Source organism: Aegilops tauschii, chromosome 2 (genome assembly GCF_002575655.3).
Source record: "Aegilops tauschii subsp. strangulata cultivar AL8/78 chromosome 2, Aet v6.0, whole genome shotgun sequence".
NCBI classification, from domain to species: domain Eukaryota; kingdom Viridiplantae; phylum Streptophyta; class Magnoliopsida; order Poales; family Poaceae; genus Aegilops; species Aegilops tauschii.
Genome location: NC_053036.3, coordinates 36,240,359 through 36,266,434, shown reverse-complemented (window position 1 = coordinate 36,266,434; position 26,076 = coordinate 36,240,359). Strand labels below are relative to the sequence as shown.

General features: G+C 44.5%; 1 protein-coding gene across 1 annotated transcript; it reads left to right on the top strand.

Annotated features, from left to right (window-relative positions):
• Positions 1 to 18,853: 18,853 nt before the first annotated feature.
• LOC109737106 (5'-3' exoribonuclease 3-like) lies at positions 18,854 to 25,994 on the top strand. Its single transcript, XM_045232541.1, is given in 25 exon segments — positions 18,854 to 19,011; positions 19,014 to 19,091; positions 19,597 to 19,699; positions 20,097 to 20,173; positions 20,299 to 20,490; positions 20,641 to 20,748; positions 20,751 to 20,765; positions 20,856 to 20,918; positions 21,333 to 21,479; positions 21,588 to 21,752; positions 21,872 to 21,949; positions 22,062 to 22,148; positions 22,338 to 22,607; positions 22,698 to 22,793; positions 23,080 to 23,175; positions 23,376 to 23,446; positions 23,584 to 23,712; positions 23,796 to 23,872; positions 23,977 to 24,017; positions 24,097 to 24,171; positions 24,276 to 24,433; positions 24,601 to 24,705; positions 24,785 to 24,860; positions 24,963 to 25,066; positions 25,148 to 25,994. Coding segments are annotated over 25 exon segments (2,961 nt in total). The 5' UTR covers positions 18,854 to 18,885; the 3' UTR covers positions 25,572 to 25,994.
• The last annotated feature ends 82 nt before the right edge of the window (positions 25,995 to 26,076 follow it).

Genomic DNA, 26,076 nt, shown 5'->3' with positions numbered 1-26,076 from the left:
ATCCAACAAACCATTTTATTGGGTGTATGACCATAGAAGGTTTTATTCATGTAAACAGAACAACAATTATTCTCTTATTTAAATGAATAACTGTATTGCAACAAACATGATCAAATCATATTCATGCTCAACGCAAACACCAAATAACACTTATTTAGGTTCAACACTAATCCCGAAAGCATAGGGAGTGTGCGATGATGATCATATCAATCTTGGAACCACTTCCAATACACATCGTCACTTCATCCTTAACTAGTTTCTGTTCATTATGCAACTCCCATTTCGAGTTACTACTCTTTAGCAACTAAACCAGTATCAAATACCGAGGGGTTGCTACGAACACTAGTAAAATACACATCAATAATCTGTATATCCAATATACTTTTGTTCACTTTGCAATCCTTCTTATCCACCAAATACTTGGGGCAGTTCCACTTCCAGTGACCAGTCCCTTTGCAGTAGAAGCACTTAGTCTCAGGCTTAGGTACAGACTTGGGCTTCTTCACTTGAGTAGCAACTTGCTTGCCATTCTTTTCGAATTTCCCCTTCTTCCCTTTGCCCTTTTCTTGAAACTAGTGGTCTCGTCAACCATCAAAACTTGATGTTTTTCTTGATTTCTACCTTCGTCGATTTTAGCATCACGAAGAGCTCGGGAATTACTTTCGTCATCCCTTGCATACTATAGTTCATCATGAAGTTCTACTAACTTGGTGATGGTGACTAGAGAATTCTGTCAATCACTATTTTATCTGGAAGATAAACTCCCACTTGATTCAAGCGATTGTAGTACCCAGACAATCTGAGCACATGCTCACTAGTTGAGCTATTCTCCTCCATCTTTTAGCTATAGAACTTGTTGGAGACTTCATATCTCACAACTCGGGTATTTGCTTGAAATATTAACTTCAACTCCTGGAACATCTCATATGGTCCATGATGTTCAAAACGTCTTTGAAGTCCCGATTCTAAGCCGTTAAGCATGGTGCACTAAACTATCAAGTAGTCATCATATTGAGCTTGCCAAACGTTCATAACGTCTGCATCTGCTCCTGCAATAGGTCTGTCACCTAGCGGTGCATTAAGGACATAATTCTTCTGTGCAGCAATGAGGATAATCCTCAGATCACGGATCCAATCCGCATCTTTGCTACTAACATCTTTCAACATAATTTTTCTCTAGGAACATATCAAAAAATAAACACAGGGAAGCAACAACGCGAGCTATTGATCTACAACATAATTTGCAAAATACTATCAGGACTAAGTTCATGATAAATTTAAGTTCAATTAATCATATTACTTAAGAACTCCCACTTAGATAGACATCCCTCTAATCCTCTAAGTGATCACGTGATCCATATCAACTAAACCATGTCCGATCATCACGTGAGATGGAGTAGTTTCAATGGTGAACATCACTATGTTGATCATATCTACTATATGATTCACGCTCGACCTTTCGGTCTCCATGTTCCGAGGCCATATCTGTTATATGCTAGGCTCGTCAAGTTTAACCTGAGTATTCCGCGTGTGCAACTGTTTTGCACCCGTTGTATTTGAACGTAGAGCCTATCACACCCGATCATCACGTGGTGTCTCAGCACGAAGAACTTTCGCAACGGTGCATACTCAGGGAGAACACTTATACTTTGATAATTTAGTGAAGGATCATCTTATAATGCTACCGTCAAACAAAGCAAGATAAGATGCATAAAGGATTAACAGCACATGCAATCAATATAAGTGATATGATATGGCCATCATCATCTTGTGCTTGTGATCTCCATCTCCGAAGCACCGTGCTTGTGATCTCCATCTCCGAAGCACCGTCATGATCACCATCGTCACCGGCGCGACACCTTGATCTCCATCGTAGTATCGTTGTCGTCTCGCCAACTTATTGCTTTTACGACTATCGCTACCGCTTAGTGATAAAGTAAAACTATTACATGGCGATTGCATCTCATACAATAAAGCGACAACCATATGGCTCCTGCCAGTTGCCGATAACTCGGTTACAAAACATGATCATCTCATACAACACATTATATCACATCATGCTTGACCATATCACATCACAACATGCCCTGTAAAAACAAGTTAGACGTCCTCTACTTTGTTGTTGCATATTTTACGTGGCTGCTACGGGCTTAGCAAGAACCGTTCTTACCTACGCATCAAAACCACAACGATAGTTTGTCAAGTTGGTGCTGTTTTAACCTTCGCAAGGACCGGGCGTAGCCACACTCGGTTCAACTAAAGTGAGAGAGACAGACACCCGCCGGTCACCTTTAAGCAACGAGTGCTCGCAACGGTGAAACCAGTCTCGCGTAAGCGTACGCGTAATGTCGGTCCGGGCCGCTTCATCTCACAATATCGCTGAACCAAAGTATGACATGCTGGTAAGCAGTATGACTTATATCGCCCACAACTCACTTGTGTTCTACTCGTGCATAGCATCAACGCATAAAACCTGGCTCTGATACCACTGTTGGGGAACGTGGTAATTTCAAAAATATTCCTACGCACACGCAAGATCATGGTGATGCATAGCAACGAGAGGGGAGAGTGTTGTCCACGTACCCTCATAGACCGACAGCGGAAGCGTTATCACAACGCGGTTGATGTAGTCATACGTCTTCACGATCCGACCGATCAAGTACCGAACGTACGGCACCTCCGAGTTCTACACACGGTCAGCTCGATGACGTCCCTCGAACTCCGATCCAGCCGAGTGTTGAGGGAGAGTTTCGTCAGCATGACGGCGTGGTGACGATGATGATGTTCCACCGACGCAGGGCTTCGCCTAAGCTCCGCAACGGTATTATCGAGGTGTAATATGGTGGAGGGGGGCACCGCACACGGCTAAGCGATCTCAAGGATCAATTGTTGTGTCTCTGGGGTGCCCCCCTGCCCCCGTATATAAAGGAGCAAGGGGGAGGCAGCCGGCCAAGGGGAGAGGCGCGCCATAGGGGGGAGTCCTACTCCCACCGGGAGTAGGACTCCTCCTTTCCTTGTGGGAGTAGGAGAAGGGAAGGGGGAAGGAGAAAGAAGGAAGGGTGCGCCCCCCTTCCCTAGTCCAATTCGGACCAGACCATGGGGAGGGGTGCGGCCACCTTTTGAGGCCTTTCTCTCCTTTCCAGTATGGCCCGTTAAGGCCCAATACGAATTCCGTAACTCTCCGGTACTCCGAAAAATACCCGAATCACTCGGAACCTTTCCGAAGTCCGAATATAGTCGTCCAATATATCGATCTTTACGTCTCGACCATTTCGAGAATCCTCGTCATATCCCCGATCTCATCCGGGACTCCGAACTCCTTCGGTACATCAAAACTCAATAAAACGGTCATCGTAACGTTAAGCGTGCGGACCCTACGGGTTCGAGAACTATGTAGACATGACCGAGACACGTCTCCGGTCAATAACCAATAGCGGGACCTGGATGCCCATATTGGCTCCCACATATTCTACGAAGATCTTTATCGGTCAGACCGCATAACAACATGCGTTGTTCCCTTTGTCACCGGTATGTTACTTGCCCGAGATTTGATCGTCGGTATCTCGATACCTAGTTCAATCTCGTTACCGGCAAGTCTCTTTACTCGTTCCGTAACACATCATCCCGCAACTAACTCATTAGTCACAATGCTTGCAAGGCTTATAGTGATGTGCATTACCGAGTGGGCCCAGAGATACCTCTCCGACAATTGGAGTGACAAATCCTAATCTCGAAATACGCCAACCCAACAAGTACTTTTGGACACACCTGTAGAGCACCTTTATAATCACCCATTTACGTTGTGACGTTTGGTATCACACAAAGTGTTCCTCCGGTAAACGGGAATTGCATAATCTCATAGTCATAGGAACATGTATAAGTCATGAAGAAAGCAATAGCAACATACTAAACGATCGAGTGCTAAGCTAACGGAATGGGTCAAGTCAATCACGTCATTCTCCTAATGAGGTGATCTCGTTAATCAAATGACAACTTATGTCTATGGCTAGGAAACATAACCATCTTTGATTAACGAGCTAGTCAAGTAGAGGCATACTAGTGACACTCTGTTTGTCTATATATTCACACATGTATTATGTTTCCGGTTAATACAATTCTAGCATGAATAATAAACATTTATCATGATACAAGGAAATAAATAATACTTTATTATTGCCTCTAGGGCATATTTCCTTCACTTACCAGTACTCGTAGTAGCTCCTGGGTATTTGATACAGGTGCGGTTGCTCATATTTGTAACTCAAAACAGGAACTGCGGAATAAACGGAGACTGGCAAAGGACGAGGTGACGATGCGCGTCGGGAATGGTTCCAAGGTCGATGTGATCGCCGTCGGCACGCTACCTCTGCATCTACCTACGGGATTAGTTTTAAACCTCAATAATTGTTATTTAGTGCCAGCTTGGAGCATGAACATTGTATCTGGATCTCGTTTAATTCGAGATGGCTACTCATTTAAATCCGAGAATAATGGTTGTTCTATTTATTTGAGAGATATGTTTTATGGTCATGCCCCGCTGGTCAATGGTTTATTCTTGATGAATCTCGAACGTGATGTTACACATATTCATAGTGTGAATACCAAAAAATGTAAAGTTGATAACGATAGTCCCACATACTTGTGGCACTGCCGCCTTGGTCACATTGGTGTCAAGAGCATGAAGAAGCTCCATGCAGATGGACTTTTGGAGTCTCTTGATTACGAATCATTTGACACGTGCGAACCATGCCTCATGGGTAAGATGACCAAGACTCCGTTCTCCGGAACAATGGAGCGAGCAACCAACTTATTGGAAATCATACATACCGATGTGTGCGGTCCAATGAGTGTTGAGGCTCGCGGAGGATATCGTTATGTTCTCACTCTCACTGATGATTTAAGTAGATATGGGTATGTCTACCTAATGAAACACAAGTCTGAAACCTTTGAAAAGTTCAAGGAATTTCAGAGTGAGGTTGAGAATCAACGTGACAGGAAAATAAAATTCTTACGATCAGATCGTGGTGGAGAATATTTAAGTCACGAGTTTGGTACACACTTAAGGAAATGTGGAATAGTTTCACAACTCACGCCGCCTGGAACACCTCAGAGAAATGGTGTGTCCGAACGTCGTAATCGCACTCTATTAGATATGGTGCGATCTATGATGTCTCTTACCGATTTACCGCTCTCATTTTGGGGCTATGCTTTAGAGACTGCCGCATTCACTTTAAATAGGGCTTCGTCGAAATCCGTTGAGACGACACCGTATGAATTATGGTTTGGGAAGAAACCTAAGCTGTCGTTTCTAAAAGTTTGGGGATGCGATGCTTATGTCAAGAAACTTCAACCTGAAAAGCTCGAACCCAAATCGAAAAAATGCGTCTTCATAGGATACCCTAAGGAAACTATTGGGTATACCTTCTACCTCAGATCCGAAGGCAAGATCTTCGTTGCCAAGAACGGGTCCTTTCTAGAGAAGGAGTTTCTCTCGAAAGAATTGAGTGGGAGGAAAGTGGAACTTGATGAGGTGATAGTCACCCCTTCCGAACCGGAAAGTAGCGCAGCGCGGGAAAATGTTCCTGTGGTGCCTACACCGACTGGGGAGGAAGTTAATGATGATGATCATGAAACTTCAGATCAAGTTACTACTGAACTTCGTAGGTACACAAGGACACGTTCCGCACCAGAGTGGTACGGCAACCCTGTCCTGGAAATCATGTTGTTAGACAACGGTGAACCTTCAAACTATGAAGAAGCGATGGCGGGCCCGGATTCCGACAAATGGCTAGAAGCCATGAAATCCGAGATAGGATCCATGTATGAAAACGAAGTATGGACTTTGAATGACTTGCCCGATGATTGGCGAGCCATAGAAAACAAATGGATCTTCAAGAAGAAGACGGACGCGGATGGTAATGTGACCATCTATAAGGCTCGACTCGTCGCTAAGGGTTATCGACAAGTTCAAGGGGTTGACTACGATGAGACTTTCTCACCCGTAGCGAAGCTGAAGTCCGTCCGAATCATGCTAGCAATTGCCGCATACTATGATTATGAGATATGGTAGATGGACGTCAAAACGGCATTCCTTAACGGCTTCCTTAAGGAAGAGTTGTATATGATGCAGCCGAAAGGTTTTGTCGATCCTAAGAATGCTAACAAAGTATGCAAGCTCCAGCGCTCAATCTATGGGCTGGTGCAAGCATCTCGGAGTTGGAACATTCGCTTTGATGAGATGATCAAAGCGTTTGGGTTTACACAGACTTATGGAGAAGCCTGTGTTTACAAGAAAGTGAGTGGGAGCTCTGTAGCATTTCTCATATTATATGTGGATGACATACTATTGATGGGAAATGATATAGAATTCTTGGAAAGTATAAAGGCCTATTTGAATAAGTGTTTTTCAATGAAGGACCTTGGAGAAGCTGCTTATATATTAGGCATCAAGATCTATAGAGATAGATCAAGACGCCTCATTGGTCTTTCACAGAGTACATACCTTGACAAGATATTGAAGAAGTTCAATATGGATCAGTCCAAGAAGGGGTTCTTGCCTGTATTGCAAGGTGTGCAATTGAGCACGGCTCAATGCCCGACCACGGCAGAAGATATAGAAAAGATGAGTGTCATCCCCTATGCCTCGGCCATAGGGTCTATTATGTATGCCATGCTGTGTACCAGACCTGATGTAAACCTTGCCGTAAGTTTGGTAGGAAGGTACCAAAGTAATCCCGGCATGGAACACTGGACATCGGTCAAGAATATCCTGAAGTACCTGAAGAGGACTAAGGATATGTTTCTCGTTTATGGAGGTGACGAAGAGCTCGTCGTAAAGGGTTACGTCGACGCTAGCTTCGACACATATCTGGATGACTCGAAGTCACAAACCGGATACGTGTATATTTTGAATGGAGGAGCAGTAAGCTGGTGCAGTTGCAAGCAAAGCGTCGTGGCGGGATCTACATGTGAAGCGGAGTACATGGCAGCCTCGGAGGCAGCACAGGAAGCAGTCTGGATGAAGGAGTTCATTACCGACCTAGGGGTGATTCCCAATGCGTCGGGCCCGATGACTCTCTTCTGTGACAACACTGGAGCTATTGCCCTTGCAAAGGAGCCCAGGTTTCACAGGAAGACCAGGCATATCAAGCGTCGCTTCAACTCCATTCGTGAAAGTGTTCAAAATGGAGACATAGAAATTTGTAAAGTACATACGGACCTGAATGTAGCAGACCCGTTGACTAAACCTCTCCCTAGGGCAAAACATGATCAACACCAGGACGCAATGGGTGTTCGATTCATCACAATGTAACTAGATTATTAACTCTAGTGCAAGTGGGAGACTGTTGGAAATATGCCCTAGAGGCAACAATAAATGGTTATTATTATATTTCTTTGTTCATGATAATTGTCTATTGTTCATGCTATAATTGTGTTATCCGGAAATCGTAATACATGTGTGAATACATAGACCACAACGTGTCCCTAGTAAGCATCTAGTTGACTAGCTCGTTGATCAACATATAGTCATGGTTTCCTGACTATGGACATTGGATGTCATTGATAACGGGATCACATCATTAGGAGAATGATGTGATGGACAAGACCCAATCCTAAGCATAGCTCAAAGATCGTGTAGTTCGTTTGCTAGAGCTTTTCCAATGTCAAGTATCTTCTCCTTAGACCATGAGATCGTGCAACTCCCGGATACCGTAGGAGTACTTTGGGTGTGCCAAACGTCACAACGTAACTGGGTGACTATAAAGGTACACTGCGGGTATCTCCGAAAGTGTCTGTTGGGTTGGCACGGATCGAGACTGGGATTTGTCACTCCGTATGACGGAGAGGTATCTCTGGGCCCACTCGGTAATGCATCATCATAATGAGCTCAATGTGACTAAGGCGTTAGTCATGGGATCATGCATTGCGGTACGAGTAAAGAGACTTGCCGGTAACGAGATTGAACAAGGTATTGGGATACCGACGATCGAATCTCGGGCAAGTAACATACCGATTGACAAAGGGAATTGTATACGGGATTGATTGAATCCCCGACATCGTGGTTCATCCGATGAGATCATCGTGGAACATGTGGGAGCCAACATGGGTATCCAGATCCCGCTGTTGGTTATTGACCGGAGAGGCGTCTCGGTCATGTCTGCATGTCTCCCGAACCCGTAGGGTCTACACACTTAAGGTTCGGTGACGCTAGGGTTGTTGAGATATGAGTATGCGGAAACCCGAAAGTTGTTCGGAGTCCCGGATGAGATCCCGGACGTCACGAGGAGTTCCGGAATGGTTCGGAGGTGAAGAATTATATATAGGAAGTCCAGTTTCGGCCACCGGGAAAGTTTCGGGGGTTATCGGTATTGTACCGGGACCACCGGAAGGGTCCCGGGGGTCCACCGGGTGGGGCCACCTATCCCGGAGGGCCCCATGGGCTGAAGTGGGAAGGGAACCAGCCCTTAGTGGGCTGGGGCGCCCCCCATGGGCCTCCCCCCTGCGCCTAGGGTTGGAAACCCTAGGGTGGGGGGGCGCCCCACTTGACTTGGGGGATAAGTTACCCCCCTTGGCCGCCGCCCCCCCCCCTCTAGATGGGTCTTGGCCGGCTCCCCCCTCTCCCAGGGGGCCTATATAAAGGGGGGAGGGAGGGCAGTAGCATTACAGCCTTGGGCGCCTCCCTCCTCCCCTGCAACACCTCTCCCTCTCGCAGAAGCTCGGCGAAGCCCTGCCGAGATCCCGCTACTTCCACCACCACGCCGTAGTGCTGCTGGATCTCCATCAACCTCTCCTTCCCCTTGCTGGATCAAGAAGGAGGAGACGTCGTTGCACCGTACGTGTGTTGAACGCGGAGGTGCCGTCCGTTCGGCACTCGGTCATCGGTGATTTGGATCACGGCGAGTACGACTCCATCAACCACGTTCATTGGAACACTTCCGCTCGCGATCTACAAGGGTATGTAGATGCACTCCTTTCCCCTCGTTGCTAGTATACTCCATAGATGGATCTTGGTGAGCATAGGAAAATTTTAAAATTCTGCTACGATCCCCAACAGCAACTCCCTTGCCGTCCTTCTTGAAGTTCTTCTTACCCTTGCCTTTCTTGAACTTAGTGGTTTTATTCACCATCAACACTTGATGTTCCTTTTTGATCTCCACCTCCGCTAATTTCAGCATTGAATATACCTCAGGAATGGTCCTTTCCATCCCCTGCATATTGAAGTTCATCACAAAGCTCTTGTAGCTCGGTGGAAGCGACTGAAGGATTCTGTCAATGACCGCGTCTTCCGGGAGATTAACTCCCAGCTGGGTCAAGCGGTTGTGTAACCCAGACATTTTGAGTATGTGCTCCCTGACAGAACTATTTTCCTCCATCTTACAACTGAAGAACTTGTCGGAGACTTCATATCTCTCGACCCGGGCATGAGCTTGGAAAACCATTTTCAGCTCTTCGAACATCTCATATGCTCCGTGTTGCTCAAACGCTTTTGGAGCCCTGGTTCTAAGCTGTAAAGCATGCCGCACTGAACGAGGGAGTAATCATCAGCACGCTGCTGCCAAGCGTTCATAACGTCTTGGTTCTCTGGGATGGGTGCGTCACCTAGCGGTGCTTCTAGGACATAATCTTTCTTGGCAGCTATGAGGATGATCCTCAGGTTCCGGACCCAGTCTGTATAGTTGCTGCCATCATCTTTCAGCTTGGTTTTCTCTAGGAACGCGTTGAAGTTGAGGGCAACATTAGCGTGGGCCATTTGATCTACAAGACATATTGTAAAGATTTTAGACTAAGTTCATGATAATTAAGTTCATCTAATCAAATTATTCAATGAACTCCCACTCAGATAGACATCCCTCTAGTCATCTAAGTGAAACATGATCCGAGTCAACTAGGCCGTGTCCGATCATCACGTGAGACGGACTAGTCAACATCGGTGAACATCTTCATGTTGATCGTATCTTCTATACGACTCATGCTCGACCTTTCGGTCTTTCGTGTTCCGAGGCCATGTCTGTACATGCTAGGCTCGTCAAGTCAACCTAAGTGTATTGCGTGTGTAAATCTGGCTTACACCCGTTGTATTCGAACGTTAGAATCTATCACACCCGATCATCACATGGTGCTTCAAAACAACGAACCTTCGCAACGGTGCACAGTTAGGGGGAACACTTTCTTGAAATTATTGCGAGGGATCATCTTATTTAAGCTACCGTCGTTCTAAGCAAATAAGATGTAAAACATGATAAACATCACATGCAATCAAATAGTGACATGATATGGCCAGTATCATATTGCTCCTTTGATCTCCATCTTCGGGGCGCCATGATCATCTTCATCACCGGCATGACACCATGATCTCCATCATCATGATCTCCATCATCGTGTCTTCATGAAGTTGTCACGCCAACGATTACTTCTACTTCTATGGCTAACGTGTTTAGCAATGAAGTAAAGTAATTTACATGGCGTTATTCAATGACACGCAGGTCATACAAAAAATAAAGACAACTCCTATGGCTCCTGCCGGTTGTCATACTCATCGACATGCAAGTCGTGATTCCTATTACAAGAACATGATCAATCTCATAAGTCACATATATTTCATTCATCACATCTTCTGGCCATATCACATCACATAGCACATGCTGCAAAAACAAGTTAGACGTCCTCTAATTGTTGTTGCATGTTTTTACGTGGCTTCTATAGGTTTCTAGCAAGAACGTTTCTTACCTACGTAAAACCACAACGTGATATGCCAACTTCTATTTACCCTTCATAAGGACCCTTTTCATCAAATCCGATTCGACTAAAGTGGGAGAGACAGACACCCGCTAGCCACCTTATGCAACTAGTGCATGTCAGTCGGTGGAACCTGTCTCACGTAAGCGTACGTGTAAGGTCGGTCCGGGCCGCTTCATCCCACGATGCCGCCGAAACAAGATAAGACTAGTAGTGGCAAGAAAATCGACAACATCTACGCCCACAACAAGTTTGTGTTCTACTCGTGCATAGAAACTACACATAGACCTAGCTCATGATGCCACTGTTGGAGATCGTTGTAGAAATTAAAAAAATTCTATGCATCACCAAGAAGGATCTATGGAGTCTTCTAGCAACGAGAGGGAAAAGAGTGCATCTACATACCCTTGTAGATCGCGAGCGGAAGCGTTCAAGAGAACGGGGTTGATGGAGTCGTACTCGTCGTGATCCAAATCACCGATGATCCTAGCGCCGAACGGACGGCACCTCCGCGTTCAACACACGTACGGAGCGGGGACGTCTCCTCCTTCTTGATCCAGCAAGGGGGAAGGAGAAGTTGTTGGAGATCCAGCAGCACGACGGCGTGGTGGTGGAAGTAGTGGGATCCCGGCAGGGCTTCGCCAAGCGCAAGCGGGGAGGAAGAGGTGTCACGGGAGGGAGGGAGGCGCCAGGGCTTGGGGTGCTGCTCCCATGCGCCTCCCCACTATATATAGGGGTGGAGGGGGCTAGTTTCTAGCCCTCCAAGTCCATTGGGGCGTTGGCAAAGGTGGGGAAAAGAAATCCCATCATTTCCCTTCCCCACCGATTGTTATCCCCCTTTTTTAGGGATCTTGATCTTATCCCTTCGGGATATGATCTTATTCCTTCTAAGGTGGGATCTTGGTGCGCCTTGACCAGGGGTGTGGGGCCTTGCCCCCACTACCCACGTTCATGTGGGTCCCCCCATGCAGGTGGGCCCCACTTCGGAACCTTCTAGAACCTTCCCGGTACAATACCGAAAAATCCCGAACATTTTCCGGTGGCCAAAATAGGACTTCCCATATATAAATCTTTACCTCCGGACCATTCCGGAACTCCTCGTGACGTCCGGGATCTCATCCGGGACTCCGAACAACTTTTGGTTAACCGCATACTAATATCTCTACAACTCTAGCGTCACCGAACCTTAAGTGTGTAGACCCTACGGGTTCGGGAGACATGCAGACATGACCGAGACGACTCTCCGGTCAATAACCAACAGCGGGATCTGGATACCCATGTTGGCTCCCACATGTTCCACGATGATCTCATCGGATGAACCACGATGTCGAGGATTCAATCAATCCCGTATACAATTCCCTTTGTCAATCGGTACGTTACTTGCCCGAGATTCGATCCTCGGTATCCCAATACCTTGTTCAATCTCGTTACTGGCAAGTCACTTTACTCGTACCGTAATGCATGATCCCGTGACCAAACACTTGGTCACATTGAGCTCATTATGATGATGCATTACCGAGTGGGCCTAGAGATACCTCTCCGTCATACGGAGTGACAAATCCCAGTCTCGATTCGTGCCAACCCAACAGACACTTTCGGAGATACCCGTAGTGCACCTTTATAGCCACCCAGTTACGTTGTGACGTTTGGCACACCCAAAGCACTCCTATGGTATCCGGGAGTTGCACAATCTCATGGTCTAAGGAAATGATACTTGACATTTGGAAAAGCTCTAGCAAACAAACTACACAATCTTGTGCTATGCTTAGGATTGGGTCTTGTCCATCACATCATTCTCCTAATGATGTGATCCCGTTATCAATGACATCCAATGTCCATAGTCAGGAAACCATGACTATCTGTTGATCAACGAGCTAGTCAACTAGAGGCTCACTAGGGACATGTTGTGGTCTATGTATTCACACATGTATTACGATTTTCGGATAACACAATTATAGCATGAACAATAGACAATTATCATGAAAGGAAATATAATAATAACCATTTTATTATTGCCTCTAGGGCATATTTCGAACTGCCTCTACTTGACTAGCTCGTTAATCAAAGATGGTTAAGTTTCCTGATCATAGACATGTGTTGTCATTTGATGAACGGGATCACATCATTAGAGAATGATGTGATGGACAAGACCCAACCGTTAGCTTAGCATAAATGATCGTTTAGTTTTATTGCTATTGCTTTCATCATGACTTATACATGTTCCTATGACTATGAGATTATGCAACTCCCTAACGCCAGAGGAACACATTGTGTGCTATCAAACGTCCCAACGTAACCGGGTGATTATAAAAATGCTCTACAGGTGTCTTCGATGGTGTTTGTTGAGTTGGCATAGATCGAGATTACGATTTGTCACTCCGATTGTCGGAGAGGTATCTCTGGGCCCTCTCGGTAATGCACATCACTATAAGCCTTGCAAGCAATGTGACTAATGAGTTAGTTGCGGGATGTTGCATTACGGAACGAGTAAACAGACTTGCCGGTAACGAGATTGAACTAGGTATAATGATACCGACGATCGAACCTCGGGCAAGTAACATACCGATGACAAAGGGAACAACGTATATTGTTATGCGGTTTGACCGATAAAGATCTTCGTAGAATATGTAGGAACCAATATGAGCATCCAGGTTCCGCTATTGGTTATTGACCGGAGATGTGTCTTGGTCATGTCTACATAGTTCTCGAACCCGTAGGTTCCGCACGCTTAACGTTCGGTGACGATTTGTATTATGAGTTATGTGATTTGATGTACCGAAGGTTGTTCGTTGTCCCGGATGATATCACGGACATGACGAGGAGTCTCGAAATGGTCGAGATGTAAAGATCGATATATTGGAAGGCTATAATCGGACATCGGAAAGGTTCCGAGTGATTCGGGTATTTTTTTTGAAGTACCGGAGAGTTACGGGAATTCGTCGGGGGAAGTAGTGGGTCTTAATGGCCATACGGGAAAGGAGAGAAGGGCAAGTCCAAATTGGACTAGGGAGGGGGCGGCGCCCCCTCTCTTTCCTTCTCCCTCTCCTACTCCTTCCCTCTCTCCCCTCTTGGAAAAGAAAGGGGACTCCAACTAGGATTGGACTCCCCCTAGTTGGACTCCCCCTATGGGCGCACCCCTCCTAGGCCGGCCTCCTCCTCCTCCCTCCTTTATATACGTGGGCAGGGGGCACCCCAAAGGCACTCCAAGATTTGTCTTAGCCGTGTGCGGTGCCCCCTTCCACAGTTACACACCTCGGTCATATCGTCGTAGTGCTTAGGCGAAGCCTTGCGCCGGTAACTTCATCATCACCGTCGTCACGCCGTCGTGCTGATGGAACTCTCCTTCGGCCTCAACTGGATCAAGAGCCCGAGGGACGTCATCGAGCTGAACGTGTGCTGAACGCGGAGGTGCCGTACGTTCGGTACTTGGATCGGTTGGATCGCGAAGACGTTCGACTACATCAACCGCGTTACTAAACGCTTCCGCTTTCGGTCTACGAGGGTATGTAGACACACTCTCCCCTCTCGTTACTATGCATCTCCTAGATAGATCTTGCGTGATCGTAGGAAATTTTTTGAAATACTGCGTTCCCCAACAGTATTTTCATTGCATGAACTACTGCCTTTTTTAATAATTATCAGATATGACCGACATGACCACATCGATCATTGTCGGCCCATTCCTATCGTCGTCCACCCTATCTTATCATTGCCTGCCTGATCCTCTCCACATCTTAACAACGAGGTCTTGCACTGTCTCTCATGTTCCTCATCATCAATGGTCAGCCCCGCATGTAATTTCATTGTTGCTCCTGCTGGTCACCTTCTATGGATCACCAGCTCAGTACACATAGCCGGACGCAGGAGAATCTACACAATGCCATGGAGCTCTCATGACTTGAACAAAATCATATACAACTTATTGCACACATGCACCTAAGGGCATCTCCAAGACGGACCCTCAAACCTTCGCTATATATCCGGATCATTTTTGTTATTCAACGGGGACCGGACCTGCATATGTCCGCTTAGCAGTCTGAATGTAGAATTCTAGTATCCAAGAGGCAAACGTGGGGGGCTTTATGGAGTCCGGACATGCACTTGACCAATCACATGCATGGTCCCCCCTCTTCTCTCTCTCTCCTTCCAATCGCACATGCATGGTCTCCTCTCCTCTCTCTCCTCCCAGTCGGACACAAAACCACAAATATCCCACCACATGCATGATCCCCACCTACTTTTTCTCCTTCCAACCGGATACTTTATGATTAGCATTGGATGACTCACTCCCGCATCATATTTGCGGACCACGTCCGGACATAAAAACGGACATATACTAAAGAGATTTGTGGGTCAGCCTTGGAGATGCCCTAAGCACCCATTGGCAAATTAGCACAACTAAGGGCATGGCCAGCGCGCCACTGTGGACGGCTGCCTCGGCGCTTGATGTCACTCTAGCTTGTCCACGTAGGCACAACCAGTAGCTTGCAGATCAAAACGTGATCCTACGGAGGAAGCAACGTCCTGGCTGACAAAAGCAAGAGAGAGAGGGCAAAAGCGAGAGATGGGTAAGCCAGCGTCTCCTTGTGCATGTAAAGTAAGGCAAAATAAGGATGTATACGTCATACATGGCCCTGATAAGGCAGCTCTATGCGCTGAGTGTTTGAGAAACTAAATGGTGCCTCATCTATCTTTACTTAGGTGGAAGAGGTGAGGCATTAGGAAGGTGATGCCTCCTTGGTACATGCCCTTAGTCCAAATGCATTTCTTTCTTTGCCGCAAGGACAACTTAGTACACATTGGGTAAATATTAGTACACGCAAGCATAATAGTAGCATCTATAGCACCATACTCCTAATTAAATAGGGTATATATTCAGGGGTGGTGGTGAACTGGTGATGGGTTCCAGCTCAGGACTCTGAAGTAGGCCATTCAGGGTTTGTGGTTATGGTTTTCACATCAACCCCCTTAGGCAAATGAACATACAATCTGTCATCAACCACTTTATAGTCCGCAAAGACTCGCTTGTAAAGTTTGTCGTCGTCACCTAGTATGAGCTCACATGGATTGTCGTCAAGCTCCTCTGCCATCCTTTTCAGAAGCGGGGCGTGAGAGCAACCGCAAGGCCTCATCAGCTTTCCATCAGCGAATTTGGTTATCGTCCTCGGTTTGTGGGACGGGTAAGCCTTGTTTGTATGCTGGACATCCAGGACGGTCTTCTTGAATGTGTCGAACCGGCGAGCCATCTCCTCGCGGTCACGCTCTTTGGTCGAAAGCCTTGCACCAGCGCTCGTACAGGGCCCAGAGGGCTTGGTCTGACTCGAGGTCCTTCTCCTCCGCCATAAACTTCACCCTGCCTTCCGGCTTTTGATCTGTAATAACCAAGAAAAGTAGTCTTGTGTGGAATTGCAAAATAATCCGCGGCGTCGGATGTAAGGGAAAAAACTATGAGTAGAACACCCACGATATGTTGTCCTACACGAAAAAGAAATGGCAGTCTTATATCGAATGGATTTGAATTTAATAGGCATGCAGAGCCTGGTGTAGTACTAGTAAAACTATACGAGCAGTACACCCATAATATATTGAGTCCCTATTGACCTACATCCGCATGCATGCGGCCGTTGTACCCATGGAATTTATCAGATGGTTCATCTAGGCAAAGGTAGTTGTGTTTAATAAGAGCGTGGATTCTTGCAGGCTAGAAAATGCTAAACTAAGATGGATGCCCTCAAAGGGAGGCATTGGATCTAGGCGTAGTACGTACCTTTCAAGGGACTGAACGTCGGGGAGGCGGGTGCGGGTGGAGGCACGGCGACGGCGGCACAATCTGAACTAGTAGCATCGTGAGATTCGGCCTTGGTGGAGAGGGAGAGGGCTGCTGGTTCACGGAAGCGGGCGAAGCGACATGCGGCCGCCGCAGCGGAGCGGGCGGCACGGGCGAGCATGGAAGCTGCCTATGGCGAAGGATAACGGTGGATGACGAGCCTGGCTAGGGTTTCCGGAGGTGGACAACAAATGGAGCGGCAAGTCCGTCCGTCTTTCCCGTGCGTGACTGCTCGGTAGGGACGGGACGGCGGCAGTCCACATCACATCGGGCCGAATGAGGGAGTGGGCCTAAAGGAAGTGCGCCCATGAGACCGCCAGGTTGCGCTCGCTCGTTTCCGTCGAGAGAAAAAGAAGAAGAAAGAGCGTGTGCATGCAGACGTTGCGTCCGATCGATGCAAAGACATCTAAATTGAATATATCAAACAAAACTGAGAAGTGTTCCCTAAAAAAACTGAGAATTTTTTTTTTCGGTTCAAAAAAAAACTGAGAATTGAATTCGAACTTTCCAACACGATTGTCGATCCAAGAAATGAACTATTCAGGTTCATGGCACAAACGAGAGCATAAACAAAACACACTTTCTTTCTTCTACATGAAATTTAAGAACCCCGTTTCTCAACAAGGAAAAAAATCGAGCACATTTTTTTAAAACAAATCTTACCTTTTCTTGCCCACCGGCATGATGTTTCATTTTAATGTCTGTTTTGACACTTTAGCTGAATATTGCTCCTTGTCCAAAAAAAGGCTGAATATTGCTCCATTTGTTTCCTTTGCTTGAGCGCACTCAACTCTAGGAGCTTTGTGGTATCTTAGGAACCATCGTCACCATCGATCATGATCGTGGTATCCTTGGTGTACCTTCTCATGAACAAGTCGAGAGACGCATCAAAAGGCGTGTAGTGCCACATCCTCTTTAAAAATTCCATTAGAATTTTCGTTAATAATCCAAATCTGCAAATCATGGATGACAGGGCAACACTGGAGCAAATTGGCAATGTCACTAGCTACTTCGTTTTTGCGGCCTGGGTCAAATGGACCTTCAAGCTCCAATCGTCCCAGACTGAGTAAAGGGAACCAAGTACTCATGTTGCACGTCCTCGTCTACCGCAATGTCCTCGATGCTTGCCACCTTCAATTTGAGGATCTTGGCATGTCAAAGGTTGCTGAGAAACACACTATTGACACATATGGTAATGGCAGATCACCAGCTCAGTACACATAGCATGAGGGTGGTGAGGCTTTCGGTTTGTCCTTGACGACTTTCTATCGGGCAAGGAAACACTCCACGTGCACCAACGAGTATACTATGTGTTGGGGAGTATGCCGGCCAGGAGCTCCTTGACTAGCGCTTCGTCATTGGCCCGATCTGTGTGTGTGGAGGCCCTATCTTTGGCATTGATGCCAAGACTTATGACTATACAAAAATGATTTTAATTTCAATAATGTGTGTAAGCTCAAAAAAATGTTCATGCAAATTCGAAAAATGTTTGCAATTTCTTAAAAATATATTCAGAAAATTGAAAAATTGTTTGTAAAGTCGAAAAAATGTTCATGAATTTTAAAGAATGTTTGCACTTTAATAAAACATAAAGTTGAAAGAATTTTTTCAAACATTCGTGAATTTAAAAATATTTTAAAATGTGAATGATATTGAAAATGTTTGCGAAATAAAAAAATTCACAACTTTGAAAAAATATTCATGAATTTTAAAAGTTCTTGATATTTCAAAAAGTATTTATGAATTTGAAATTGTTTACATAATTTCAAAAAAACATTCACAAATTTTCAAAATATCCATGAATTTGAAATGTGTCCTGGATTCGAAAAGATGTTCATCAATCTAAAAAATGTCCTCGAGTGTTAAAAGATGTTTTGAATTCAAAAAAATTTAGGAATTAAATTAACAAATTGCACAAAATGTAACCATTTTTCACAAATTTCAAAAACTGTTGATGAGTATATAAAAAGTGAAAAAAAACGAAGAAGGAAAAACAAACAAAAAAAATGAAAAAAATGAAAAAATGAAAAAAAAACTGGCAAAAGGAAACCCAGAAAAATGCCAGTTCCATGAAGCTGTATGAAACTTTGGATCATCCCAAAACCGATGGGAAAGAGAAAGTAAAAAAAAGAAGCACTGAAAGGTCCCAAAACCGGTTCCTGGGTTGCGACGGACTCCCTCTCTATTTGATACGGCTGGCCCGGCCCGGCCCGGCCCGCCCCCACCGCCTCAGGAAGTCGCACGAGGTACGAGGTCCAGACCAGACCGCGAAAGAGCGAGCTCGCTCGACCTGCCTCTCGCCGGCGGCGGAGGGAGACAGGATGGGCGTCCCGGCGTTCTACCGGTGGCTGGCGGAGAAGTACCCGATGGTGGTGGTGGACGTGGTGGAGGAGGAGGCCGTCGAGATCGACGGCGTGAAGGCGCCCATCGACACCTCCAAGCCCAACCGGCCAACGGCCTCGAGTTCGACAACCTCTACCTCGACATGAACGGGATTATACACCCCTGCTTCCACCCCGACGACAGGGTACCTACCTACTCCTACTTGATTGGGCTAGCTAGCTGTTCGATTCGCACCTGGGTCTTACTTAATTACTTATAGAATCATATATAGTTTTTTTTTTTGCAATTCAATGCTGTCCCCAAATCATCTTGAGGTTGCAGGAGGATGTTACTATAGTTCAACTACACAAATTTGATGATGCAGTTCCAGGATTCAATCCGGTTCTTCTGTTTTTCATCAAACTATCTACACTGCAAAACTAATTTCTGGACAAGTGCATCTGCCAACAAGATTCAATTTTATTTTAGTTAGTTAGTACACCCTGCAGATTAATTGTGGATTGCACACTGCTACTGTATCAGCAACAGTCCTACCGGAAACATTTTATTTCCCGGTTTACTCACCAACAGTCCTGCAGATTAATTGTGGATCTTAGTTAGTTCCCACATCTGGATGAGAGCTAGCCACACCCGATATTCAACCACTACGTTGACCGTGCTTCTCACTTCTATTGCATTTTCTGCCACAGCCCTCGCCAACGACATTTGCTGAGGTCTTCCAGTGCATGTTCGATTACATAGACAGGCTCTTTGTCATGGTTCGCCCTCGCAAGCTTCTCTACATGGCCATTGGTATGTGTTTCATCTGTTTGTCATATATGGAGGGAATTCTCTCGCTCATTTTTTCTGTTTGGCTTGCTGCATGCTCTAATGTTGCTTGAACTGATTTCGTTCGTATACTGATCAGTGGTAGAAATAATTGGGAGTGCTCAGTATACTTAGACTCTGTTACTATTATTATGCACAACACCTTGCCATAATTAATGCAACTATATATGTGTATACGCTCACATGACAGTCATACTACTATTCCTTTAGAATGAATAGGCATCCTCTTCTCTGAACAATGGCGACATATTCCTTCACTTGTTAAGCTTTCCTTTGAACAACTTACTAGTTACTATTGTATCTATGTACCTACATTAAACAATTTCTTCTCCATTTTGTATTATACTACAATTGCTTACAGATGGTGTGGCTCCTCGTGCTAAGATGAACCAGCAACCCTCTAGACGATTCAGAGCTGCAAAAGATGCTGCTGATGCGGTCAGTATTCTAATGGAATCATCTTCTCATATTCTGTGTACAATTGTACAGCCGTATCTATTGTTATTCCTGGACAGTTGCAACATTATGATTGCACTCACTGGTCAATTGCCTCCTATGTTCAGGCCGAAGAAGAAGAAAAACTGCGTCAAGAGTTTGAGAGGGAAGGAAGAAAGCTTCCTCCAAAGCAGGAATCACAAACCTGTGACTCTAATGTTATTACTCCCGGAACAGAGTTCATGGCTGTTCTATCAGTTGCTTTGCAGTACTACATCCACCTCAGGTTGAATTATGATCTTGGATGGAAAAAAATTAAAGTAAGCATGACTTTTCTTTACTAATTTGGCTTTTAAATACATTTGTTAATATGCTTAATTAGTCATATTTACTTGGGGTTCAGAAACTCTATGGATTGTTATTAGAATTATGTAAAAATAATATGTGTCCTGATTTACAATCTTTTGAAGGTTATTCTTTCTGATGCCAATGTTCCTGGTGAAGGGGAACACAAAATCATGTCCTACATTCGTGGCAATAGGAACCTCTGTAATGAACTTAACGCAAATACCCGACATATTGCCTGTATGGCCTGGTAAGTTCTGTTTTTGTATGCTTAATGTTCTATTTCTTGTTGGCTGTTTTATCTGTATTAGTCTCATATAAATTAATCTCATGAATGCAGGATGCAGATCTAATCATGTTAGCTCTAGCAACACACGAAGTACACTTCTCCATACTGAGAGAGGTTCTCTTCTCAAGATACAGAATTTACACTTTTTGACCATATTATACATGTCACAGCCGCCTTTTTGAATTTTACTGTTGTCTATGTTGCTACTCTACTTTATTTTATTTTAAAGTTTTTTCTTTCTTTTAGAGCACTCTTTTTCCTTGAAGGGGAGCCTTGGCGCAGTGGTAAAGCTGTTGCCTTTGTGACCATGAGGTCACGGGTTCAAGTCCTGGAAACAGCCTCTTACAGAAATGTAGGAAAAGGTTGCGTACTATAGACCCAAAGTGGTCGGACCCTTCCCCGGACCCTGCGCAAGCGGGAGCTACATGCACCGGGCTGCCCTTTTTTTTTTAGAGCACTCTTTTTCCTTGAACATTTTGTTCGATGTTATGCCATGAAATCTTATTTGCATACACTTTGTGTTTGCAGGTGGTGTTTACACCTGGACAGCAGGACAAATGCTTCCTGTGTGGTCAAGTTGGACATCTAGCAGCAAAGTGTGAAGGAAAGGCAAAACGGAAAGCTGGGGAGTTTGATGAGAAGGGTGATGAAATAGTACCGAAGAAACCTTACCAGGTAATAATGATCAATTTCTTTACTTGCAGCTTGTGGTGTGGCGCTATTCAGTGGACTTACCGACGGACTTATTCTCATTTGTACTGCTCCACTTTCATGCTTTCACAGTTCTTGAATATATGGACCCTACGAGAGTACCTAGAATACGAGTTCAGCATGCCAAATCCACCTTTCAAGATTGATCTTGAACACATCATTGATGATTTCATCTTCATGTGCTTTTTTGTTGGCAATGATTTTCTTCCACACATGCCGACACTAGAGATTCGTGAGGTTAGTTTATGTAGTGTTACTTTTTTTTTCTTTCAAAGTTTGAAACATTCCTCTGTTTTAGTTCCTTTCTTAGATTGTTGTCACACTGACACAATGGTTACTCTCATATCTGTCTGCAGGGAGCTATTAATTTGCTAATTGCTGTATACAAGAAGGAATTTCCTAATATGGGTGGCTATTTAACTGACACTTGCACGGTATTGTACATCATCTGACCCATGTGGTTTCTTCGTCAGAAATTTGTTTTATTTGAAATGAACCTCATGGACATTTCATCTGCAATAACACATTTTATCTTCATTGTTGTAGCCGGATCTGAATAGAGTTGAACACTTCATTCAAGCAGTTGGTTCATACGAGGATAAAATATTTCAGAAAAGAGCTCGTTTGCACCAGGTATAAAAATGATGACTATCTTGATTTTGCTTGTCAATCTTGCTTAACTTCAGCTATACCTGGCGTATATTGTGAAGAGCAATATGCCTATATGACATTTCTTAGCTATATGCACTTGATGCTCAGCTGTTACTAGTAGTGTGTGCTTTCACTGACACTTTACGTTTACAACGATGCTGTCCTTTGCAGCGTCAAGCTGAAAGAATAAAACGTGATAAAGCCCAAGCAAAGCGAGGCGATGATCTGGATCCCCATGTCAGTGGTGATCTTATTGTACCTGTTGCGCGGTTCCAAGGGTCTCGCCTTGCCTCTGGGGCTGTGGCTTCACCATATGAACATAATGGACCTCATAAAGATAGCACGGAAAAGGGCGGTCGAGCTCAGAAAGCACGTGTATCATCTTCAGATTCCAGCCTTTCTGCTGCTGTTGTTGAAGCTGAAATTAGCGTCGAGGCACAGGTACTTAATTTGATCTTGTTTGAGAAGGTATTATATTTGTTTTGAAGATATTTTTATGGTTTCATCTGAATCTTGCTGCGTCTCTTACAGGCACATGAAAACAAAGAAGAACTGAAGTCAATGCTTAAAGTCGCACTTCGTGATAAATCAGATCTTTTTAATTCTGAAAATGCAGAGGAGGACAAGGTATGTCTTTGGTCATCTGTGCACAAGTCTTCTTCTGCTGCTGTATCAGTTGGTTGCAGTTGTAAGTTCAAGTTTGTCCTAATATAAGTTCTCACAGACTACTCCCTGCTGTGGGAGCTAGTGCCCCATCCCTTGTCTTTGGAACTTCTAATATGTTGCACACAACACTAAGTTATCAAAGATATTTGGGGCTTTGGGAATTGGAAGTACACCACTAATTTTTTGGATCTTCTGAAACTATTTTTTATATTTTACTCAAGTGATGACATTATTTGTTAATATTCAGATAAAGCTTGGAGAACCAGGATGGAGGGAAAGGTATTATGAAGACAAGTTTGGGGCAAGAACACCTGAGCAAATTGAAGAAATACGTAGAGATGTTGTAAGTATCGTGGAAGTGTCTTTAATATATTGCATTCATGAATAAAAGCAAACTACATTCTTGATTCATTATCGACAACATACCTCGTTGCCATTATTTCTGAATTCATGATAGAAATTTTCACTTGATCATTATTTAAAAAATACATTTTCCCTAATTCTCTATTATCTTCTTATATGATGTGCTCTATGCTCCTTCAGGTTCTCAAATATACTGAAGGTCTGTGTTGGGTAATGCACTACTATTATGAAGGTGTCTGCTCATGGCAATGGTAATTTAGCATGTTTTAATTGGCCAATTATATGCCACACACTTATATTTGTGGCACAATTGCTGATATTTTTAATTAATTCCTCTACTCATCCCACCAATACCTGTTTCATTCTAATTTATTCTCACTATGTGTAGGTTTTACCCTTATCACTATGCCCCTTTTGCTTCGGATTTAAAAGGTTTAGGCCAGCTTAATATATCTTTTGAACTTGGGTCACCATTCAAACCTTTCGATCAGCTTATGGGAGTATTCCCAGCGGCGAGGTGAATATGCTAATATTATTTTTCTTCAATCATAGTACCTTCATGTGGTGGATTATTTGACAGTTTGTTTCATTACATTTCAGCTCACATGCACTCCCTCTACGGTATCGGCAGTTGATGACTGATCAAAGTTCGTCGATAATTGATTTTTATCCCATTGGTATGCTTATTTTTCAAAGATATAATCACAAATAGTATCAGATTCTCCTAGCTACAACCTTAAGCCAATTCTAATCCGGTTGAACCTTTGTACGTATGCTGCAGATTTTGAAGTAGATATGAATGGAAAGAGATTTTCTTGGCAGGTGCATTTATCTTAGTAAGCATAATCATGTATATCATACTTCTTTCATGTTTAGTTTAACTAAAAAATTTACTTTACAGGGGATAGCCAAACTGCCCTTCATTGATGAAGCTAGGTTGCTGTCTGAGATTGAAAAGGTCGAGCATACTTTGACGGTATGGAACAGTGTCTCGTGTGTTCTTGTTTTTATGGCATACATGTATTAGAAGATCTTGTTTTAACTTCTAAGATTTCCATATTTTCCTCATCTTTTGTGTAGCCTGAAGAAGCAAGACGAAACAGTACAATGTACAACATGCTTTTTGTGAATAGCTTGCACCCAATTGCGCCTTATATCTACTCTCTCGGCAACAAATTCGGACATCTGCCCGATAATGAGCGAAATGAAATTAAAGAGCCACTCGAGCCTTCTGCCAGGTTAGCTAACCCTACTAGGATTCTTGATTCACTGCAGATAGTATTTTCTTGTTTAACTGTAGTAGTTCCACCATATTATAGTATAGGAGTAATAAATAAGCACCTCTTATATGAGCTGCTATAACTACAATATCACTTAATTAGCTGCTCTTGCTTATCTTGTGCAGTGGAGGAATGAGTGGTTACATCTCACTTTGTGGTGGGGATCCAAGTCCGCCTGTCTTCAGATCTCCTGTGGATGGACTGGAGGATATTATGGACAATCAAGTGATGTAAGCTTATTTCCCCCTTGTATTATTGATATGATCTAGTGGCACTTGAATTCAAGATTATGACATTTGCCTTCTCTAGATGCTCAATTTACAAGCTTCCGGATCCTCACAAGCACATAGCGCGTCCACCTGCTGGTGTTATCATGCCCAAGAAGGTACAGAACTGTTGTTTATTTTCATGTAACATCGACATGAGTATTACCATTCCACTCCTAAAGTGTTCACGGTTAACAAGCGTTGTTTAATCTGCTCTGAAGATTGTTGAAGCTGGTGATCTGAAACCACCACCTGTGCTGTGGCATGAAGACAATGGCAGGAGGCCTCATGATGATACCAGGAGGCATTGTGATAACAGCAGCAGGTAGTGTATGAGTTTTGGGCCCTATTTAGTCAATCATTGCTTCCACATTGCAAATCGTAACCAACTTTTGAAATGGTTCAGGCAAAACCCTGCAGGATCAATACAGCAGGGCCGCCAACTAGGGGAGGCTGCACACCGATTAGTTGCAAACAGCTTGAATATTCGCAGCAGCGGGCAATACACCTCGGCTAGGCCATATCAAACTATAATGAGTGGTCTGCATTATCCAAATGGAATGCCACCATGGATGGAGCAGCCTGCCGGACACCCTGGTTGGCATGTTCCTAGTGATAATCTACCCTATGGTCAGGCACCGGCCTATGTGCTGCCATCAGGATCAGGTCACCAGTATACAAGGGATAATCGCGGAAGGCACCAACCATATGCAAGAGACAGCCACAGCGATTCAAGAGGAGCGGGCCGGCATCCATCTCGATACCATCAGAATAGTAGCAGCAACGCATATTCATCATATCATGCTCCTCCGTCATCGGGTTTTGGATGATACGGGCAACCGCCATCGTATGCTGGGAGCTACCAGCCTGCGCCGTATGCAGGAGCCCGACAGTGGCAGCAGCAACAACAACCTCATGGTTCCTGTTCTGGAGGCCGGGCGCTTCCTGCAAGACCTAATTCACAACCGCAGCAGTCGCAGAGCTCCTACGGCAGCTTAGATAGAACTTCAAACAGGAGACCACCAGGCCAGGGTTTTCCTCTTTGGTTCTAGCTAGCCCAGGTTTTGCTGTTTCTACTTACTAGAACTTACTTCGACTTAGATCAGGCATAGGAATAGACACGGCGTTTGCAAAGTCTGGTGATCATCAAGCTTCTTGGTCATGGTATAACAATTACCAAGGGGGGAGTGTTGTATACTACTAGGCAATTATTGCCATTTTTTGAGAAAGAAGAAATTTGGCTCCTTCCAAGAAAGAAATTGATAAGGCGGTTTCCTCATCAAAATCCAATTCGGCTCCTGGCCCAAACAGGTTTTCGATTACATTCCTCAGGAA